The sequence below is a fragment of the Trachypithecus francoisi genome, unplaced genomic scaffold (assembly GCF_009764315.1).
Source record: "Trachypithecus francoisi isolate TF-2019V2 unplaced genomic scaffold, Tfra_2.0 Lachesis_group17, whole genome shotgun sequence".
Lineage (NCBI taxonomy): Eukaryota > Metazoa > Chordata > Mammalia > Primates > Cercopithecidae > Trachypithecus > Trachypithecus francoisi.
Window position 1 is genome coordinate 20338628 of NW_022681462.1, and position 10727 is coordinate 20349354.

The 10727-nt window shown below is 42.7% G+C and overlaps 1 protein-coding gene across 2 annotated transcripts in view; it reads left to right on the forward strand.

The window, feature by feature from the left end:
• MXD1 (MAX dimerization protein 1) overlaps nt 1-10356 on the forward strand; it is a 28299-nt gene extending 17943 nt beyond the window's left edge. Inside the window, exons 4-7 of one of the 2 annotated variants that reach the window (XR_004444000.1) lie at nt 2817-2931; nt 4645-4804; nt 5526-5768; nt 7667-7801. Coding sequence is in view for 1 of the 2 variants with exons in the window: in XM_033239325.1 (XP_033095216.1) it covers nt 2817-2931; nt 4645-4804; nt 5526-5713 (463 nt within the window). In the remaining variant the exon portion in view is untranslated. Of the gene's footprint in view, nt 1-2816; nt 2932-4644; nt 4805-5525 lie in introns of both variants that reach the window. The other variant, XM_033239325.1, reaches the window with a different exon arrangement.
• Nucleotides 10357-10727: the final 371 nt, after the last annotated feature.

Below are 10727 nucleotides of genomic sequence, written 5' to 3' on the forward strand. Positions count from 1 at the left end.
ATCCAGAAAGAATTCTAGGTCCTATTTTTGTAAACTAGGCCAGAAAACACTGAATGAACAAGTATTAGCCTCAGCTGGAATTAGTCAAATGGCTTATTTCTAGTTTCACAACTAGGAGTGTTCTTTGGAAACCCACATTTAGGTAGTGAAAATTGCACTTTCTGGGCAAGACTCCTATAAGGCTAGAAATGACAATGCTTCAAAAGATGACTTTATTATATTTTTATCAGTGAACAAACTTCCTAAAAAAATTCACACACTCGTATCTGCATATAAACCAACATCATAAAAATACTAATATGACAATCATGCAGACTGAATCATGCAGTCTTTGCAAATAACAAGCTGACTGAAAAATATCCAAATATAATTTTAATTTTTGAACTTTTTCTTCTAATTTGAAAATTAGCTCACACCAGTAATGCCAGCACTTTGGGAGGCTGAGGCAGGTGGATCGCTTGAGGTCAGGAGTTCGACACCAGCCTGGCCAACATGGTGAAACCCCATCTCTACTAAAAATACAAAAATTAGCCGGACGTGGTGGCCGGCGCCTGTAATCCCAGCTACTCAGGAGGCTGAGGCAGGAGAATCTGTTGAGCCTGGGAGGCAGAGGTTGCCGTGAGCTGAGATCACGCCACTGTACTCCAGCCTGGGCAACAATAGCGAGAACTCCGTCTCAAAAATAGAAAAAGAAAAAGAAAATTAGTCTATAAGTTTTATGACAAGAAGTAAATTAGACAAATTTATAAATGTATAATTTATACTTTCTCATAGTGTTTCTAATAACATCTATTTTCATGGCTCTTGTTGAAGAATATTATCCAAGATTAACAAGTATGTTTTACATACAAGTTTTCTTCCCTTCCCCTCCCCGTCCCCACCTGTTGCAGTAGTGGGAGGAGCAAACCTGTAACGTGAGTCTTTGCTATGACTCTGCCACATGGACAGGTTTTCAGAACAAGTGAAAGACTTACAAAATAGTAAAGCCCTTGTCCCATTACCTCTTCCTAGCTCAGAAATGAATGCTGTACTCCCCAAGCTTGCCAAACCTTAGAGTGCCCTTGGAGAGTTCAGGACTACTTCCTCATGACCTAGAGGAGGCAGGAGGCTCAGAAGGAAGGAAGTCTAATGCCTCGCTTACTAGACCTGCCTTGGGGGAACATCCTGAAGTCTCCCTGGAGAGTGTGAATTGACTTCGTACATTAATATCATGCATATTCGCCTGTCCTATAGCTTTCTGAAGCCATTTCCTTTTTTTGGTCTACATTTCAACTTTTGCTATTCCAGTACAATTCTTAAGAGGAAAAACGGCAAACCTATAAGGCATTGCATTGTTTCCCAATTCAGCTGGAGGGTAGCCTCCTAGACTCCAGGGAGCTCTGCTCCAAGTAGGTTGTGTGTGGGCAATGAATGTTATCTAAAACCTGAAGACTCTGAGCACTGCTGAAGGTGCAAAGATGCAGTAGAGATGGACTCTGTCCTCTAGAAGCTTAAAGTCTAGTTGAATAGATGACATAATCCATTCAGCAAACACTTATTAAGCACATGTGTGTTTGAGGCACTGTGGCAGCACAGCAATGATTAAGCTGCAGTCCTGACTTTCTAAGGAGACTGCAGTGAATCGTTAAGTAACAATTACAAAACAATTCAGGCAGTACAGTGAACTTCCCAGTGAATAGTATAAACAAGTGGTGCTCAGAAAATGGAGGAATCACTGTGAGCTAGGATGGCTTGGGAAGGCTTTAAGGAGGTGGTAAGCTTAAGCAAAAACCCCAAATCGCGGCTGTTTCTTACATTCACAGAATCTTCCAGGTTCTAGAATAAAGCACAAACCATTTCAAGGAAATGTAAATTTCTAAATTGGAGCAACTCTCGTGCTCTCTCTTCAGTCAGTTGCCATGTCTGCTTCTTCATCTAGCTCTTTTCCCTCTCCCACTCCGTGCTGTTGCATCAGTCTGACATACTCCAAGAACAAAAAGTATAAAAAATGACTCAGTAAAAACCCCCCTCGCTTCCTTCCTTGTCTCTGTCTGACTGTTCCTTGCCTTCTCCCTGCCTAGCCAGTTTCTTATGTGTCGTTCCAGAGTTTGTCTACATACAAGAAAACATGAATATAGATTCTTGTTTTCCTCTGCCTTTAAGATAGCATGGTATACTCACAGTTTGGAATCTTGCTTTTCTCCACTTCACAATATAGCTGGAAAATCTTTCCTAATAGGACAGAAAGCACATTCTCATTCTTTTTGATAGCTACATAGTACTCCACGGTGTGGATGTAGCATAATTTATTTAACCAGTTCCCTCCTGGCTGGTCATTTGGGTTGTTTCAATCTTTGCTATTACAAATAAAGCTTCAACAAATAACTCCACAGATATATATGCTCCTTGACTTATGATGGGGTTATGTCTCAAGAAGCCCATCATAAATAAAAAACATCCCAAGTCTAATATGCATTTAATACTTCAATAAATTCATTATAAATTTTAAAAAATTGTAAGTTGAACCATCGTGAATCAGGGATCATTGCTGTATATAGTATTTACACATGTAAATGACCATATAATAGCAGATATTATTCCCTACCCCAACGCTTGTATTATCAACAGACTTAGCTTTGAAAACCTTGGATTTTGCTTCTCATTGGTTTTCACCAGAATTGTCTGGTTCAAAATATGTTTATTCAGCAAGAGGTCATTGGTAGCATTTGCCATAGCAAGGCCTGAGCAACTTCACACTCTTTTAGAACTCATTCTGCCTGGGGTGCTTCTGGCCTACTGTGAAACTCTCAGATGCTACCGTGGTCTTGTTTTCATAGACGGGCTCATCTTCGCTTGTGCCTGGAGAAGCTGAAGGGGCTGGTGCCACTTGGACCCGAATCAAGTCGACACACTACATTGAGTTTATTAACAAAAGCCAAATTGCACATAAAGGTAAGTGTATTGTTGGGATGCTGCTTTATCCTTACCTGTTCAGTGAGGGTTTGTCTGTTGTTATATCTCCAGGACAGTCGTCTCCCCTGAACTCCACCAGTCTGGCTATTGGATGAATCACAGGTACCTCAAATGCAACATGTTAAAAACCTAGCTGAGTGTTTCTCACTCCCATGCACCAGAGGTTAAATGGTCCATCCAACTCTCTCCATCCAGTTGTACAAGCCAGAAACTCAGGAGTCCTTGATAGCTCCTGCTCCTTAACCATATATCTAGGCCATCTCCAAGGCCTAAATATTTTACAGCCTGGTCTACTTCCATCTTCATCCCCACTGTCTACTGCAATAAAATCCTCAGAGGTCTCCCTGTATCCCTCTGGGTCCCTCCCGTCTGCTTTCCATGCTTCCTGAGAACAGTCCTTTCAAGGTGCAAATCAACATGTGACCTTGTATAAAATTCTTCTGTGGCTCAGGACAAGCTCTGTCACCTGGCCTGCCCCAGGCTCTGCCTTGCCTGGTCCTCACCTGCCTCTGCAGCACCATCTTGTTCCCCAATTCCCCTTTCTCCAGCTCTTCTTCCAGTCCCTGGCATTGTCATATTGTCTTACTTTAGGGCCTTTGTCCATGCTGTTCCCTTCTACTTATTCTTCAGATCACAGTGCAAGTCTCTCTAGCTCAGAGAATCCTTCGCTGACTTTCCCGACTCAGTGACCTCCTTCCTGTGACAGGTGGTCCAGGCACTGGGTATCTCTTAGCCCTATCATAACTGACATTTGACAGTGGTTTGTGTGACCACTGGGTTGTCTCAGTCCTTAGACTGTATTCTCCATGAGGCAGGGGACTGGATCTTTGTGCTCACCTCGCAGCCCCAGCACCTCCCAGGGTGTTGGGCACAGAGTTGACACTCTATGCTGCCTGAATAGCAAAGGGTAAGGGGAGTTGGATTCAAAGTCTGCAGAGCCAAAATGCCTGTTTAGCATGTTCGTATAATCATATTATAGTTGGACAAATGTTACTTTAATTATGGTTAGTAGCCTACATTCATGACAATTCTGGGAGAAAACCTCTATTTAAAGCAAAACAGCTACAGTTCAACAATCTTCTTAATTATCTGAAGAATATGAGAAGCTAGGGGGCAGATTTGTAAAAATGAGTGTTATATGGAAATGTGTTTTCTAAAGTCTTCTGTTGGACAAATTAGAATCAGGACATCAAAAGGGACTATTATTTCCTGCTAACAAACAGAAGTTAATTGAGATTTGGCATGACACAAAAAAGTGCTTATGTAATTGGGACATGTACTTGAATAAACATAGTTTTAAATGGAAGCATGTTTTTTAAGCTCCCATCACGTGCAGTTTTCTAGTTGAGAGATCAGGTGTTCAGAGGATCGCTACCAACAAGGGAGATCAGGTTGGGGGCTGCTGCCTGCAGTCTTTTTGATACTAAAACTGAGGGCTACCGGGGTGCCACCATGTGTCCCAGAATCCCTGTGACAGGACAAGTACCCCCAGCACTGGCGATGCTGAAGAGTCAGACGAAGCCAGGAGTCACTGGCCAGTCGACTTCTGTCTCAGGGAGAAGCTTGACGAGTGGCACCAGAAGGCGTCTGAAGAAGTTTGGCGCATTCTACTGCTAGAAAGGAAGACGCGGGGGGCATTGACCATTTAGAAATCTCCCTGTGGGGCCCAACAACTACCCCTTTGACTTGCAGAAACTTGAAGATTGTGACAGAAAAGCCGTTCACCAAATAGACCAGCTTCAGCGAGAGCAGCGGCACCTGAAGAGGCAGCTGGAGAAACTGGGCATTGAGAGGATCCGGATGGACAGCATCGGCTCCACCGTCTCCTCAGAGCGCTCCGACTCCGACAGGGGTGAGCCCCTCTCGCTCTCCTCCTGTCTCCCTTGTCCTCTCCCACTTCCAGAGCAGGGGTTCAGTGCTGCGGACAGGAGGCAGAGTGTAAGAAGAACTAAGACATTGGGTATGATGTAGAGAAGTCGAACAGTGTGACCTCCAGTGACAGGTTCCTCCTCCCTGCTAACAGTTAGGTGACAACCCACAGAAGGGTTTGATTGGGGTTGGTTTTCAGCCTGAGTTTGTTTTGTTTTGTTTTGTTTTGAGACAGAATCTTGCTCTGTCACCCAGGCTGGAATGCAGTGGTGTGATCTTGGCTAACTGCAACCTCTGCCTCCCGGGTTCAAGTGATTCCACTGCCTCAGCCTCCCGAGCAGCTGGGATTACAGGCACACACCACAATGCCTGGCTAATTTTTGTATTTTTGTAGAGATTTTTGTAGAGATGAGGGTTTCACCATGTTGGCCAGGCTGGTCTCAAACTCGTGACCTCAAGTAATCCACCCACCTTGGCCTCCCAAAGTGCTGGGATTACAGGCATGAGCCATCAGGCCCGGCCAGATTTTTGTATTAGTAGAAACAGGGTTTCACCATGTTGGCCCAGCTGGTCTCAAACTCCTAACCTCAAGTGATCCACCCGCCTCAACCTCCCAAAGTGCTGGGATTACAAGCATGAGCCACTGCGCCTGAGTTTTCTGTAGAGCACTTCCATAGTGTTCTTCTCTCTTGTCCTCCCTGCAGAAGAAATCGACGTTGACGTGGAGAGCACGGACTATCTCACGGGTGATCTGGACTGGAGCAGCAGCAGCGTGAGCGACTCTGACGAGCAGGGCAGCATGCAGAGCCTCGGCAGTGATGAGGGCTATTCCAGCGCCAGCATCAAGAGAATAAAGCTGCAGGACAGTCACAAGGCATGTCTTGGTCTCTAAGAGAGTGGACACTGTGGCTGCCTCCTTGAAGGTTCTCCCTGTTGGTTCTGATTAGGTAACGTATTGGACCTGCCCACAACTCCCTTGCACGTAAACTTCAGTGTCCCACCTTGACCAAAATCAGCTTTGTAACTGTTTTCAAGGAAGTGCTTAGGGTTGTGGGCTTCTGATTGCATCCACTAGCTTCTCTTTTACTCGCCATAAAAATTTGTCTCTGAGAGACTATACATTCCAATCAATTTGAAGCATCCAAGAATTCTTAGACCGAGTAAGCAATGTCCACATCTCAGCAGTCCCACTCTTTGCTCTCCTCGTGTCCTCTCCCAGACCTTTCTTCCAGTTTTCTGGCTTACTATGTTACTTGCCTAGGAGGAACGTCCAAGTGTGTCTTGTACTTAGGAAACGGAAGGAAACAAACTTTTGAAATTGAGATCCTGATCTCAGAACTCCAAAGTAAGCTTTGAAAGCAGCATTTAAGAGCACTTAACCATGGACCTCACCACCAGTGAGGAAGTCAGGAATACCTCTAGAAAACACGCCCTTCACACTGCGCATGCTCATTCCCCCGACGCACTGCGTGTGGATGGGAGCAGTATTTCTCACTTTAAAATGGACACCGTGATAGTGTGTCTTTGGGGTTGCACAGCTCATCAAAGTTCCAAATTGTTTGTTCTCACAAACAAAACGGTACAATCTATTTTTGTGCGATGTTCTTGGGACCTCGTTGTGTTCTGCTATCTCGAGGCACATTCTCCCCTCCAACTTTGTTAATGCTACTTGTCTCTGGAACGTTTTTTTTTCCTACCTCAGAGATAAATGAGATCTCCATTTCCCACTGAACACAAAGTGATTATCCTTTTTTTTCCCCCAAATAAGTGACATTTGGTCCAATTATAATCTATTTTCCTATTGAACTTTCAGCAATAACTGAGCTGTGGCACTAGCAGAGCTAGTAGCCATTATCAGTGAAAGAAAATGTCCACGTTTCTGCTCTGTTGCAGGTGAACAGGAGAGGATGGTACACCGTTACTAGAACTCCTCTCCTTATTGATTATTTTTGGACACACCCAGAAACTTCTTTATGGAGGCTTTTGGGTTGATAGTTTAAAAGGCTGATTTTTCTTTTTGGTTATGATTTCTCCCTTAAGTGATCTCCGACTTTGTAGCATTTTTATTTAAGCTAAAACAGAGCACATGTATATGTACATAAGACACATTAAATCTATAAATACTATTTATTCATTTTATATAAACTAATGTAATGGAAAATAAATTCTTATGACTTTGTGCTTTTATAGATGTTCTAGAAACTTTGTATGTAGGTATCTACAAAATTAGTTCATTCCCCTGAATATTTTTGCATTCATATTTTTGAGGTCTTGATGTTTTCAGCCTCTGGCGAATCTTTTTCATTGAATTTGAACCATTTGTAAAATCTGTGATGCTGAAGCAGAGTGTGTCACAAAGTGATGAGAACATTCCTAAAATCCATGGACGCACTGCGACCTAAGGGCTCAATGGCTGACTCGGCAGCGGGCAGCCACCCCCCCGCGCGCCTGCTGGCCTGCGGTCACTCGCACACCACAGCCTGAAGCTCCCCCAGCGTCTGCACCTCGCACACAGCTAAGGTCAAAGTTCAAACGCACTCCCCACGGAAGCTCATTCTATGCCCGAAGAGCAATCTCAAAAAGCAAGATTACTTTTATGTGTTTTAAAAAATGATTCTTTAATGTATTTTTCTAAATGTTCTAATTGGAAGTAGTGGATTCTTAAATGATTCCAAAGTCATCTGTAATTCTTCTTTGTTTTTTCTTCATTTCAGCTTTGGCTGGGGGGAGGGGCAGGTGACACAAAGGATTTTTTTTTTTTTTTTTTAATTTTTGGAATCTTTTCCAACAACCAGCTAAAGATTTGCACTGAAATACAACTTGTATGCCTTTTGCATTTTTAAAGCCTGCTTCCTGGATTTTAAGCAGAGTGATGGTGTTCACAGAGCCAGCTCAGCCTGTAACATGTTTGAAAAAGATATGTCTGCACTTTGAGGTCCCTTTTGAATGCCATTCACTAGACCTCTCAAGCATTTTGTTTCATTGCTACATCCAAGCGCCTCACAAGTCCACGATGCGGGACAGCATCGAAAGCTCAAGACTTTGGAAAAAGCTTGTGGGCTTGCACTGGGGGAGGGAAGGGAACAAAATTTGTGTACTTCTTTGTTTAATTTAGAAATAAGGCATCCAAGAGATACCATTATTTTCTGTGTTTCAATTGTTGTGCCTTTGAGTTAAACTGCATTTTTGTCTTTTTGGTTGAAATCTGAAATGTACTGTCCCAATATAAAACAGTAATTATTTGACCTTTGCACTGTTTGTCTGGTCCTTTTCAATTTGATTGCATATAAATGTGGAACTTGATAGATCTCTATATTTTTAATGCACTTGTGATAAACTGACAGCAGGGGTTAGACATTACTTTCAAAGCTCGAGGTAGACCGAGTCAGCATGCTAGACAGGCTTCTCTCTCTAACCAAAACTGTAATCTTCAGGACCAGCAAACTCAGCCCAAGGCAGCTAATCCCCGACCCCATCCTCCCCGCCGCTGCTGACCGGCAGCCCTGGTTTGCCAGTCTATCCTCTCTCATTCACTGATCCACCAGCCTGACTGCTAAGAGCTATAGTCTTTTTAGTTGTTTTGTCTTTTTAAGCAAGATGAAAACCTTTCTAGTAGGGATTTGGGGTTGGGAGGGGATGGGCAAAGATATAAACCCCAGCCTTTAAGACTTTGACAATTGTACGTAAATATAGACGTGTATAAATATAGGCACATGCATATTTTTATGTGAAAGTTGATTTTAAAAAACTAAAAAAATCTAAACTGCACTCTTATTGATACCATCATAGTGCAAGTGGGAAAAATAAGAGTACGCAGTCTAATTTAATTTCATTCAGTGAGAAAATATATATGTGTGCTTCTGTAACATCCTGAAAACATAGCTTTCCATCCCCTGTTGGCTTTGAATGGTGGGCCGAGCACCCAGGGTGTCTTTATTTTGGTTCTCTTTTGCTAAGCAGAGATCTTGAATTCTTCAAGGTGCTGATAGCAACTGCTGGCTCCTTTCTGTAGTCACACACCTAATGCTAGTTTAGTGATTCAAAATGCATCACATTTTTAGGCAGGACCTAGATTTTCCCGGTCAACCCAAGATGAAAATAATTTCAGTGTTGATTCAGAACTGAACATGAAGTAGGCCCTCATCCTGCAGTTGGCCACTTGAGTGTTTTTTTGTTTTGTTTATTTTGTAAGGTGGGTGTTTTCCTTTAACCTCTACTTTCTCAAAAGCAACAAAGGGGCCTCGACCTAGGTTTCCTATGGGCCTCTCTTCTGCATCCCCAAAGTGGCCAAGAGCAAATCCTGGGGGGTAAGAAAAAAGAAAAAAGTATAAACTAGGTAGGACTGTGATGCTCAAAATAACCGTCTAGCAATATCTTAGAGCTTGAGAATGGATTTTGTGGGCTTATTTCTTCTTGCCTCTTCCCCATCCTTTCAAGAGAGAACTTATTTTTGAAAAGTGTCTCTACACACACACACACACATGATTGTTTAGGTTTTTATACTATACTGTATTGGCAAGAATACCACTATCATTGTCCTTTACAGTCTACTTCTTCCCCCAAGTCTTGGTCTTTTTTTATTTTTTATTTTTTCATGAACCACACAGGAGACTTTAAAATCCTGGTCTTTTCTGTTTCTTCTTTGTTTCCTCAAGTTTGTCTGCCCCCCTTTGCCTTCCCTGAGTGTTGAACATCAGGTAGTAAAAGGCTAAACGCAATTTCCTGCACGTCAATCAATTCTTTTTCTATGTTTGACTCCAGTGCAGCGTGTTTAGCGTGTCTAGTAGCTGGCTACTCCTATTTAAAAACTCTTCCTGGTAGAAGACAACCCAAAGGCCCTTTTCGATGAGGTGGTTTTCTCATTCTACATCCTCTGATATCTATAGACTGTAGGATGCTTTGCTTTCAAAGATAACTGGGTTAGAGGGTGGGGTGTGCAATAGGTGATTTATCATGATTTTTTTCATTATCAATATTACATGGATGATTTTTCTCAGATTCTTCTGAAAGAAGAAATTGACAGGCACTGCTAGATTCAGCTATTGAATGGCTGAAGAGATTATCTGACCTTCTCTCAAAATCATAAAGTGAGAAATCATAAGGCACCCAGTTTTAAGATTTATCCAGATTTTTACATTTTGATTTCTTCTCTCTAGGGGGTGGCAAGTTGAGGGAGTATTCTTCATTTTAGCTTTTATCTGACAACCAAACTTGCCTTTACCCCCATCCCTAGAACTGGTGCTCTTGGAATATTGCTGTTACCATCATTTTGGGGGGGCCATCTTCCTAATGCTACATACAGCCTGACAGGGGAGCAGCAGATGAAAGGGCATGCTATTGTGTTTCCAGATGTTTCTTTATGTAAATATGACGCCAATGTAAATCCTGTGTCAAGACCATAGAGAATGGTGCTTTTTACTACAGTTAGCACATGCATTTTTAGAAACTACATGTTTTAGAGAATCTTTGCTGTGTATATGTAAACTGTATTGTTCAACCGTTAACAAATAATAAATTATTTCATTATTAAAGAAATTGTGGTCTTTCCGATGTTTTGTATCCCAGTTTACCCTTTCATGGTTGTCCTTGCAGAACTGCGTTCATCGGATTTCTTTTTTTCTTTTAATTTAAGGGAAACATCACTAGCTAAAAGTTTTCAGCCCTTGGAGCCTGTGATGAGGATTGAGATTGTGTGGCTCCAGTGAGCCCATTTGTTGATCAGAATTAGCCACAGTCCCACCCTCTCCACTGCCCCATCATCCCACCTACTGGTTTCACCTACTGGTTTCACCTGCTGGTTCACTCGCTCTTGGCTGACTTGCCCTTTGTTTTGGGTGTCTCTGATGATGCAGGCAGTGCACTGGGGCTGTAAGCACTGCCAAGACTTCCGCGTCTTTCGAGCAGCC